The sequence below is a fragment of the Mandrillus leucophaeus genome, unplaced genomic scaffold, assembly GCF_000951045.1.
Source record: "Mandrillus leucophaeus isolate KB7577 unplaced genomic scaffold, Mleu.le_1.0 Scaffold700, whole genome shotgun sequence".
NCBI classification, from domain to species: Eukaryota; Metazoa; Chordata; class Mammalia; order Primates; family Cercopithecidae; genus Mandrillus; species Mandrillus leucophaeus.
In genome coordinates, this window is record NW_012107587.1 from 1,551,692 (window position 1) to 1,563,322 (window position 11,631).

General features: G+C 39.1%; 1 protein-coding gene across 11 annotated transcripts in view; it reads right to left on the minus strand.

The window, feature by feature from the left end:
* Positions 1–502: 502 nt before the first annotated feature.
* The window catches only part of BDNF (brain-derived neurotrophic factor), a 78,551-nt gene continuing 67,422 nt past the window's right edge, over positions 503–11,631 (minus strand). For 10 of the 11 annotated variants that reach the window (XM_011964719.1, XM_011964723.1, XM_011964722.1 and 7 more), the window contains exon 2: positions 503–4,183. In XM_011964719.1, the coding sequence (XP_011820109.1) occupies positions 3,419–4,183 (765 nt within the window). In that variant the 3' untranslated portion in view covers positions 503–3,418. Of the gene's footprint in view, positions 4,186–11,631 lie in introns of all 11 variants that reach the window. The other variant, XM_011964716.1, reaches the window with a different exon arrangement.

Genomic DNA, 11,631 nt, shown 5'->3' on the forward strand with positions numbered 1-11,631 from the left:
ACCATTGCTAAACTGTGAGTATGTGACCTGTCTCCAAATATTGAATTTCTTTTTCTTTTTCCAGTACTTGACTTTCTAAATTTGGGCCAATTTATTCTCATTATCTGTAAGTAAACCTACTTTGATTTTTTTTTAACAGTTATTTTATAATCAGATAGAGCCAGCCAGCCAGCCGTGATTCGTGGATCCTGATGTTGCTAGGATACATGGTTTGGTATCTGATGAAAGTATATCACTTCAAAGGGGTAAAACTTTCAAGTGTCCGAGAAAATGACACTCCCATCTTACAACATGGAAGACAGATCCAATCCTACAACTTCTCAAAAGCTCACAGACTGCAGGATTGGCCTCCCAGGCTTTCAAATAAGTATCCTCTCTGGAGGGCTGTTTAATTGCTAAAACTAGTCAGATTAGTCTTAAAGCAAGGAACACACGTATTTATAATAAAACACGTTTTCATGTTTGTTTTACAGTAAAGAGAAAAAAACCCAGAACCCCCAGATTTTATGTACTTTGAAAATATATTTAAAAACATTAAAAATTCTATATTTAAAACATATATTATATGTTAATTAGTACACTTAAATAGAACTTGTATTTACAATAGGCTTCTGATGCGGTTAAGTTTTAATGCCAATTTTTTTCAATAACATAATTATATAAATATACTAAAATACAATAAATACTGTTTTTTGTTTTACATGGTGAATAATATCTTTACCATAGAGAGAACAAGGCCACAGACATTTACTTACATTTTCAATGGGAATCACCATAAAAAAGCAACAGGCCTGCTGCCATGCATGAAACACTTCTGCCACAAAGAGACCACAGCAAGACTTTAAAAAACAGAACAAGAACGAACACAACAGAGAGAGATTTTAACAAAATAAATCTTAGGTCAACATAAACCATCAAGCATGTGACTGTGATGTATCTTATTGGGTAAAAGAGCCACTGACCACACAATTGCTGGATGTGTCTCCTATGAAACCACTTAACAGATCTGGCCCTTGCAATCCTTTAAGATTGTGATGGGGGTTTGTTTTAAATTCGTCCCTCGAAAGGAAGATGCATAAAGTTAACATATAGCAGATATTCCAAGAATTCCTTACATATTAAAAATAATTACAAAAATAATATTTTCAAATAACACAAAACAAACCTATACTATGTAAAGTCTTCCTTCTCAAAGAGGTATTCAGATGGTACTGTGAAAGACAGACTAGCTCTAAAAGAAAGATCGAACAAATTGTAATTCTTTGCTGATGGTATCTTCATTCCTGGGTTATGGTGAGCATCCTCTTTTGCTTATCCCTCACCCTACTAAGATGCAGCAATTGCTTGGGGCTTTCTGATACTTAAGGACGCTGGTCCAAGTGGTGATCACTAACATTTTCAGGTGTGAAATGGGCTGAATGGGCTTAGAGCACTAGTTTTCAGTGGGGATCCATTTTTCCAAGAACCACTATTTCAGCCTCCCAACTTGACTTCTAACCCAAAATGGCAGAGGTGAGGCAGGGACCCTCTCCATGAACAGACAGGATGGGAAGAAGGTTGCTGTGGCCTTCACTGGGGAGCAAAATTTTGTCAGCTCTGTCCTGGCCTCTTCCATTGAGCAAGGCACCTTCAAGTCTTGGTGTTCTGAATGTCCAGACACCTTCCCGAAGTCTTGTCTCTGGACAAGATTTCCTATGGGTCCCCTTGATCATTCGGCCTGAGTTTGGGGTTTCTTTTCCTGTTCCCTTTCCCCTTACCAAAAGTTCTCAAAAGATAAACCCTGGTTTCCTCAAGTCTAGTTTCAAAGCATTAAGTGTTCAGGTAGCAAACATCTTCTATCTCATTGCATCAATCTCATGATCACAAATGCCACATTTGGCTCCCAACCTGCTCCAGGCTAATCCAATTTTATGCAAAATTATCCAGAGGTGGGATGGAGGGCATAAGTCGGCTTGAGTGTGGTCCTCCAGTCGAGAACCTCTTGAGCACAGTTAGATAATGTAGGCACTTAAAGCACGAGGTCCAAGCAGCTTGACACATGTCATTCCAGAGCCACCTCTGAAGGGTCCTTCAGAGGCCTTCCTTTTGGAATGTCTCAAATACCATGCCCCACCTCCACCTAGACCTTGGGATGGCCACTCAGAAATTCCTCCCGCACTGCTGGTAAATGCTATGCCAGCTCCACATAGCCTCCATTTGGCTGTTCAGTCTCATGTCACTGGCAATGTGGATTCCTGTTCTGATCTAGGTGTTCCTGGGTTGATACAGGGCTCTACCTTTTGCTTGCAAGACATTGTTAAGCCTTACCATGAGTTTTTTTTTAAGCTTTACCATGATTTACGCAAATGTTTACTCCTTGTAAAAAATAATCTTCATTTTGGGGTTATTTTTTGTTGTTTTCTGTTCTAAAAAAAAAAGTCACTGTTCTCCATGCTTATACTATGAGTGTGTCATGATGTGACACGATGTGTCCACTTGTTCACAGTAGTGGTAACATATTTCAGAGCGCGCAACTGATTTTTCTTCCTCAAAACAAAACAAAGAGGAGACCAGAGGGGGAGGGGGGGAAAGAATGTGTTCTGAGCAAACATAAGTCCTTCCGTCAAAAGCAGCTTACTCTGACCAATGCCCAAAGAATGAGCGGGGCCTGGGAGGTGCATCATGGGATGTGGAGTGTGAGCATTTTTTGTTCAGTTGCCTTAATTTTTATTCACTTTCCAGTCATCTGATTGATATTGCAGACATCTTCACAACATACAAATGTATCTTTTATCAACCAGAATACATATTGAAGGAATTCTTTCCCCATCTCTACTCCCTGTGGGAACTAAAAAACAAAACAAACAAACAAAAAAGAAAACACAAAACAAACAAAAATATACCCCTCCCATCCCCCATCCCCTAAGCCAGTAAAGCAATGACAACAGCACCTTGACATTGTTTTAATTCCAACGCTATCAGAAGTTAAAAGCAGTAAAACAGATATAGTACTAACAAGAACGAAGATACTTACTGTCTAAAATGTAAACGGAATGTTTTGGTTCAAATTTTTGTTGTGTGTGTGTGTGTGTCTGTTTTCTGAAAGAGGACAGTTTATTATCAATTCACAATTAAAGCAGCATGCAATTTATTATTTTTTTTTAAACTTTTTATGTTTTCAATTCTTGGCAACGGCAACAAACCACAACATTATCAAGGAATGTAATGCAGACTTTTTAAAGTTGTGCGCAAATGACTGTTTCCCTTCTGGTCATGGACATGTCCAATAAATAGATTGTAGAACCACTGTACTGTATAAACTTCATTTATACATGCAGTTCATAAAATTATTTTTTTCTTAACTGAATAATTTACCCTGTTATGTATATATACAAATAGATAATTTTTGTCTCAATATAATCTATACAACATAAATCCACTATCTTCCCCTTTTAATGGTCAATGTACATACACAAGAAGTGTCTATCCTTATGAATCGCCAGCCAATTCTCTTTTTGCTATCCATGGTAAGGGCCCGCACATACGACTGGGTAGTTCGGCACTGGGAGTTCCAATGCCTTTTGTCTATGCCCCTGCAGCCTTCTTTTGTGTAACCCATGGGATTGCACTTGGTCTCGTAGAAGTATTGCTTCAGTTGGCCTTTCGATACAGGGACCTTTTCAAGGACTGTGACCGTCCCGCCCGACATGTCCACTGCAGTCTTTTTGTCTGCCGCCGTTACCCACTCGCTAATACTGTCACACACGCTCAGCTCCCCTCGGCGGGCAGGGTCAGAGTGGCGCCGGACCCTCATGGACATGTTTGCAGCATCCAGGTAATTTTTGTATTCCTCCAGCAGAAAGAGAAGAGGAGGCTCCAAAGGCACTTGACTACTGAGCATCACCCTGGACGTGTACAAGTCTGCGTCCTTACTGTTTTCTTCATTGGGCCGAACTTTCTGGTCCTCATCCAACAGCTCTTCTATCACATGTTCAAAAGTGTCAGCCAATGATGTCAGGCCTCTTGAACCTGCCTTGGGCCCATTCACGCTCTCCAGAGTCCCATGGGTCCGCACACCTGGGTAGGCCAAGCCACCTTGTCCTCGGATGTTTGCTTCTTTCATGGGGGCAGCCTTCATGCAACCAAAGTATGAAATAACCATAGTAAGGAAAAGGATGGTCATCACTCTTCTCACCTGGTGGAACTGTAGGGAGAAAGCAGAAACAAGACAAAAAACTGGTTAGGGCTTTCTTTCACTGGGATGCCATGTGGCCCATCTGATTGCAATTCCAGGCCATTCTGCAGGGTCAAGGTTTTTTTATGTCTTGGTGATAAACTCCAGCTGCACCAGACACAAATCAGTGTCAGTAGCGTGCTGTATGTGGTTTAATATAAACCAGAGACGTGCAGTGTTTCCCCAAGATCTAGCATATAAATCTGAGATTAGATAGCTTCTAAGCAAGTGCAAAAATTGTGGCTTCAGGTTCTCCTTCCTCCCACTTTAGCAGCTTTGTAAGTTTAATTTTTAATGATCTCTGTTCATGCTGTCACAAGAAACACAAAATCAGAAATGTTACTAAGCAACAACTGCAAGTGTAATAGTAATTTTTTTCAAGTTAGCAACATGGTCCTTTGCAGGAATGTGTGACAGGAACAGCAGCGGCCTGAGGGGTCTGATGGGCCTTTCTAGCTCTGTGATGTCTAGGCATGAATAGCACAATAAAACAGCAGTTGGGGAACTATAAGGAGCCTTTAAATTGACTTTTCTTTTTCTCTTCCCACAGAGATACTCTATTATAGCAAAGAAGAAAGATAATTTCATTGAGCCATCCTGTTTTACAGATAAGGAAACCAAAGGCCATAGAAGACTTGCCTCATGTCATGAAGAAAGTTTATGTTAGAACTAAGGGCTCCCAATTCCACTGTTCTTTATTCTACACCTGGGTGGTCACAACTGAAAATGTTTTGCTTATTTCTAAACAGAAATCATTTTTGACATGTTCATTTTAATGATGTGTCTATGCCTGGGGCTGATATCATGAAAACAATGTGTCTGGTAAGGAGAAAACTGAAAAAGTCAGCATTAAAAAGGCATTTAAGTCAATTTCAAATGCTTCCCATATGCATACTCCACTTTATCTCCTCCAATTCTCTAAAACCCTTCACTCCTTGGCTTTTTCTGGCTAATACACACATCTAGCTAAGAAAGCTCAACTTTTCTTTTTACTGGAGAAGTGGTCCTGTGTGTGTGTATGTGCTCTGAGTTTATCCTACTTTTAAAAAGCTGAGTGGTATTTTACACATTTTGGACTAGGCAGCTAGTGCTTCTTTTTCTGCTTTTGAAGTTTCCTGGGAAGTCCCTTAAAAGCATACCACAAAATTAATCTCTTCCTGTTTGCCAGAGGGTTGCTCTACTCTAAATTTGGCTCTACCTCTACAAGCATGCTCTAGGAAGCCAATTAAAATGGATGAACGAGCAAAATGAAAACATACCTATGAACCAACCCAAGGTTACCGTCAGGTGGTGAAGGACTTCAGAATCACTTACCTGAAGTATTGTGTCTCTCAGCAGCAAAGAGTAGCATTCCCAGCCCTGACACTAATTTTATTCCTACTTCTCAGTTCTGAGGCATGGACTTACAAAAAGACACATCATGCAATGACCGTCATGCTATCCAAATAAGTAGGAAAAGGAACTGTTTCTGCCCATGAAGTTTTACTGAATTCAAAGGCAACCTACCTCCAATCAATAGGTCAGAATGCAGAAATGGCTGAAAACTCTGGTATTGAAAAGCAAATATTCTCCACTTTTGTAAGAAATAACATTTTCAACCACTAAGAGACTTTATTACCATCCCTAAACACACAAAAAAATTTATTTTAGATTTACTCTCACTTTGCACGAATAGCAAACATGCTTAGAACTGCTTAGATTGCACAGTGTTCTCAGATTAGGAAGGGCAAATTCGTTTGAATAAAATACAGATGTCTGTTCTGCTAATAACTAAATCTTTGTGAATGTTCTGAGTCCTGTACCATCAAAGAAATAGATCCTCCATGGGGGTTTCTATTTCTGGTAGATGGTACTTACACCACTGAATGAAAAAAGCTTTCTCCTAATATTCCCAGTCCAAATAAAAACAACCCAAGGGGCACCTCTTATTTAGGTCAACAAAAGGTTGCAAATTTGGAATACTTTAGCCATCTACGTCACACTGGTAGAGACTTTCTGTGATCAGCTATTTTTTAATACCATATTTAATCAAATCTAAGATACCATCATTGTGAAACACAACATTTTATATACCACTAAGAAAGCAAAAATGCAGCCTGGGTGACAAGAGTGAAACTCCATCTCAAAAAAAAAAAAAAAAGAATTAATGAACTATAGTTTAATACACATTTACTAAGTGCCCACACTAACTACTTAAAAATGGTCCAAAGTACTGAGGCATCTTAAGCTGTTGGAATATTGTTTTGTTATCACCACTACAGTAATGAGTCTTTGAATGATACCATTTTCTATACTTGGCTTCTAGTTTATTCTGCTTTTCACTGATCTTATCTTTTTATTAATAACTTTTTTATGAGAAAAATAAGTAATGCTTTCTATGTTGTTTTCTCAGTTCCACAAGCAAATATTTCAGAGGGAAAATTGGCATCTGAGTAAATATTACTTGGCTTTCATTCTGAAGCCCAAACATGGGCATTCCTCAAGCTGAGCATCTGCATAGAATTAGGAATTAATAAAATGGTGACAAAGTCTAACCCCACATTGCAAGCCCTGCTCTCTGAGTGGCACTTCTGCAATTCTGTCTACTCACTTGCAAGGCCTTGAAGTCAAATGGGTGCGACACCAAACTCAATACTTTTTGTTAGAACAGTGGTATCGCCTACCTTTTCTGTTTCTAACAATGGTTTCCTGCTTTGGGCAACCCAGGCATAGGATAGAAATCCTGGAATCAAGTTTGACAATATATTTCCTGTATAGCCTTCCAATCTAGTCAGTAAAGATGTCCTGTTAATTTTTCCTTTAAAATATTTCTCCTGGCCATCCCTTTTTATCCATCCCACTGCCACCATCTTGGCTCAGCCCTCACCACCTCATTTTGTGACCACAACATCTCCATGCTGTATCAGACACTCCTTCTGCTCCATTCAACTCTGATGACCACTTCCTGGCTAACCACTCTCATATTATTATTCTCTTACACAAAAACTGGCAATGGCTTTTTGTTCTATCTGCTCAAATCTAATGTCTTCTCTCTGATATTCAACACTCTCCAAAATCTGCCCTCACCCTTCTTAGCTAACTTTCTCAAAGTACTCAATGCTTCATCACTTCCAGTCTGATCAGGACAGAGCCCTTAGAGTGCCATACACATTACTGCCTCCTGACTTATTCCATTCTTCTGACAAACTCTTCTCTCTCCCCCTCGCTCGCTGCCTAAATCTTGCTTATCCTTCATAATCCAGTTCAAACATCAAATCATGCATGCCCCTTTTTCTAATTACTCCAGCATACACTGCCTGCCTTCCCTAAAATTCCACATCTTGCGTAGTACTTGATTCCCTTCTCACTTGTTTTTTTGTTTGTTTGTTTTGTTTGTTTTGTTTTTTGTTTTTTCCTGAGACAGAGTCTTGCTCTGTTGCCCAGGCTGGAGTGCAATGGTGTGATCTCGGCTCACTGCATTCTCCGCCTCCTGGGTTCAAGCAATTCTCCTGCCTCAATCTCCCAGCTAGCTGGGATTACAGGCACCCACCAAAATGCCTGGCTAATTTTTGTGTTTTTAGTAGAGATGGGGTTTCACCATGTTGGCCAGGCTGGCCTGCTCACTTGTTAATTGTTAACCATATTTGCTCATTCTGGTCAGTCTTCAGCTGGAAGGTAAGTTCTTTGAGGGAATGGATCATGTCTGAGCCCCCAAAATGCTTAACTGAGAAAAATGTAATAGCAGTACTCAGTAAAAACTTACTTATAGGTTTATTAAACTAAGAGAAAAGACAGTTTGAATATAATTTTCGTAAGAAGGCTTTTCATTTGGAAAGATCAGTGAACTCATTGAAATTCTTAGGTAAATATAGGCTGTGCTAACCCCAAATTATAAACTCTAAGGCAGCAGTCCCAACCTTTTTGGCACCAGGAACCAGTTTTGTGGAAGACAATTTTTCCACGGTCTGGGGGTAGCAGGGGGGATGGTTTTGGGATGAAACAGTTCCACCTTAGATCATCAATTAAATTCTCATAAGGAGTTGGGTTCTCATAAGCATGCAACCTAGATCCCTTGTATGTGCAGTTCACAATAGGGCTCACGCTCCTATGAGAATCTAATGCCACTGCTGATCTGAAAGAAGACAGAGCTCAGATGGCAATGCTTGCTCGCCCACCACTCACTTCCTACTGTGCAGCCTGGTTCCTAACAGGCCAGGGACTGGTAACAATCCATGGCCTGGGGGTTGGGGACCCCTGCTCTAAGGAATTTGACAGATGGCAATTATCAGCCACAACCAACTTCTTGAGTTCCTTTAATGGGATAAAACTTTACTTGAATAATTAAAAAGCAGATAACACTACCACATACTAGCTGTCCTACTATTTCCTGTGTAGCTCTGTTTCTAACAGATCAATAAGAGACTTGGGAAGTAATCAGTAATAGTAATAACAATAATAGCAAAATTTGTAGTTTTCAGCCTTTTAATTTCCTACTATTCTGCTGAGCTTTCAATGAGTAATTTTATATACTGCATTAGGAAATAATCAAAGATTAAACAACAGCTTCCAGGACAATTTTCATTTTCAGCCTTCGGATGACTCTTTATTACACATAAGATAAAGAGGCTGTGCAGTATTGCTAAGTAGATTATATATTTATTTATACTTAATAAATTCATTGATGCTGTCTAATTCTGCTTTAAGGCTTACAACCATTAATTCAACCACATCTATAAAATGCTAGGAAGGCTTTCTTAGCCCCACTCTCAGGAAATTCAATATAGTACATAGAACTAAAAAGAAAATCAATGAAGTAGATATCAAGTTTAGCTTTAATCATGACTCACAAGTCTTAGACATTTCACTGAAGGAATATCCATAACAACATGCTCTTTTACTCTTGCTGTAGTCATAACTTACATTTGTCTAAGAGACTACAGAACATTCACAGGCATCATCTAATTTGATTTTTACAAGGAGACAGGATGGGTATTATTATCCCCATTACATAGATGAGGCAATTATGCGTCAGAGAGGTTAGGTAACCTGTCAAATGTCGTAAAGCTAATAGGTTACCTGTCTCCTGAACCAAGCTTTTACCATCAGGATGTGCTGCCAGTTTTAGAATATCAGCCACAGAGAAGAGAGTGGCTATGACAACGAAGGAGCTTACAAAATGTGGACACAGTTTTCTGCAGCTATGTGTGTCCTGGAACCCGACTTTCTAAAGTGAGTGCCATTAAGATACCACTTTGTAGGGCTGGATTAATCATGACCAAGATCCTTCAACTTTAAGGCTTGATTACTTCAATGGATGAAATTTCAGACAATGTGATCTTTTTCTAAGAGAGAGAATTACAAAAATTTTAGCATGTTAGGACTAAGTTTCTATGGCCAAAGCTGGGAAAACAAACAACAGTACAGATAATTCAGGCATACAGAAAAGAAAAAAAAAAAGTCTTGTTTGTTCCCAGCCCCTTTGGGTTTTACCTGTGAGCATGTAATCAGAGAAAACACAGTTTAAAGATATGGCTGCTCATTTGAGACAGTCCTATAAAGATAATGGTAATGCTGAAGAAGTTATTAGTATTTCATTCCTAACATATATGATACAAACGATTAAGAGTTGACCTTAATGAAATCTTGCAAATCAATATTTAAAAATCTTTAATTTGCATCCAGTTGACTACATCCATATGTTAGGCTTCCTTTTGTTCATTCATTCATCACACATGAAGTCTACTTTCCAGTCTTATGGTCTAGGAGGGAGGTAGGATATATGTAATATGTAACTAGAATATAAAGGTAGAAATAACCTAGAAAAAGTACAGATAAAATTTTATAAAGAGAAATAAGTTACTTCCAGTTAGGGAATAAAGGAATACATTGTCAAGAAGTTTGCAAAGGGCCAGGTGCAGTGGCTCACACTTGTAATCCCAACATTTTGGGAGGCCGAGGTGGGAGGATCGCTTGAGCCCAGGAATTCATTATCAGCCTGGGCAACACAGTGAGACCAGGTCTCTACAAAAACTTAAAAATTAGTCAGATGTGGTGGTGCACAACTGTAGTCCCAGCTACCTGGGAGGCTGAGGTGGGAGGATCACTTGAGTCCAAGAAGTTGAGGCTGCAGTGAGCCATGATCATGTCACTGCACTCCAGCTTGGGCAACAGACTCTATCTCAAAAATAAATAAATAAATAAATAAATAAGAAAGAAGATTGTAAAGAGTCTGAATGTACCCTACAGTGGGTGAATGGCAGCTTAATGAATGGCAGGAAGGTGGGAGGGCATAGAGTAAATGTCTGGAGAGAAGAGTGTGGAATGGGAACAGTGAAAAATAAGACTGAATGACTGCCAGATTTTGAAAGCCTCTGGGGGATGCCAAAGAGTTTGGATGTTGCCATATGGGCGCCAAAGAGCCAATGAGAGTTTCTGAGCATGGGAATGCTGCAAGAAGACCAGTTTATCATCATGTGAAGGAAGACCTGAAAAAAAATGATACACTAGAAGAAAATAATTGGCTGACTTCACTCTTAGTGACTGTGGAGCTTTAAAAACAAATATTAAGTAGTTACTTAAATGTGGGGTTAAAGGCCTGGCTATATATTTTTAATTAATTAATCCATTTATTTATTTATAAGCTGAAGTGAGTTGCAAAAAGAAAAGTGGTCGAGAGAGTGTGCGGAGCTGAGTAGTAACCATCAGTAACATCTGGGTTGGCAGAAAGAACAAGATAACCAAAAACGGAGGAAAGGTGGTACCACAAACTGATTCCAATTATAATTACAAAGAATTTTGATTACATTGCTCAGTACTTTTAATTTAAATATCTCCAAACACTTTGCAAATATTAACTGATTAAAACTCAGAAGACTCTAGAGATGTAGGTAACTATAATTATCCTCATTTGGTATAGGAGGAGAGAGGACAAGAGTTTTTAATCAACTCATCTACTCACTGTGGTTCCCTTGACAGAACAAGTTCAGAACCCCAGATTCCAAAGGAAACTAGGCCTTAAACTATAGGGACTGGTTTGTTTCATTCCTCTATATTATTTCCACATTATTTTCCCATCATATATGTATTGCTTAGCCAAGAAGACTAAAACAAGAAAACACCACTACAACAAAAACCACCCACACATTCCTCAAAGAAAATAATTAGCCATTGAAATCTATAAATAAAATGAAAAAAAAAAAAGTAATGGTCATCACAGATACTCACCTACTTATCCGGATGGCCATTCACGTGAAATTAATAAATATTTTAGTAAATGATATCTGAAAATGCAGATATTCCAAAGCTTTGCAGCTACCTTTAAAAATATAGTTTTTAGGCCGGGCGCGGTGGCTCAAGCCTGTAATCCCAGCACTCTGGGAGGCCGAGACGGGCGGATCACGAGGTCAGGAGATCAAGACCATCCTGGCTAATACGGTGAA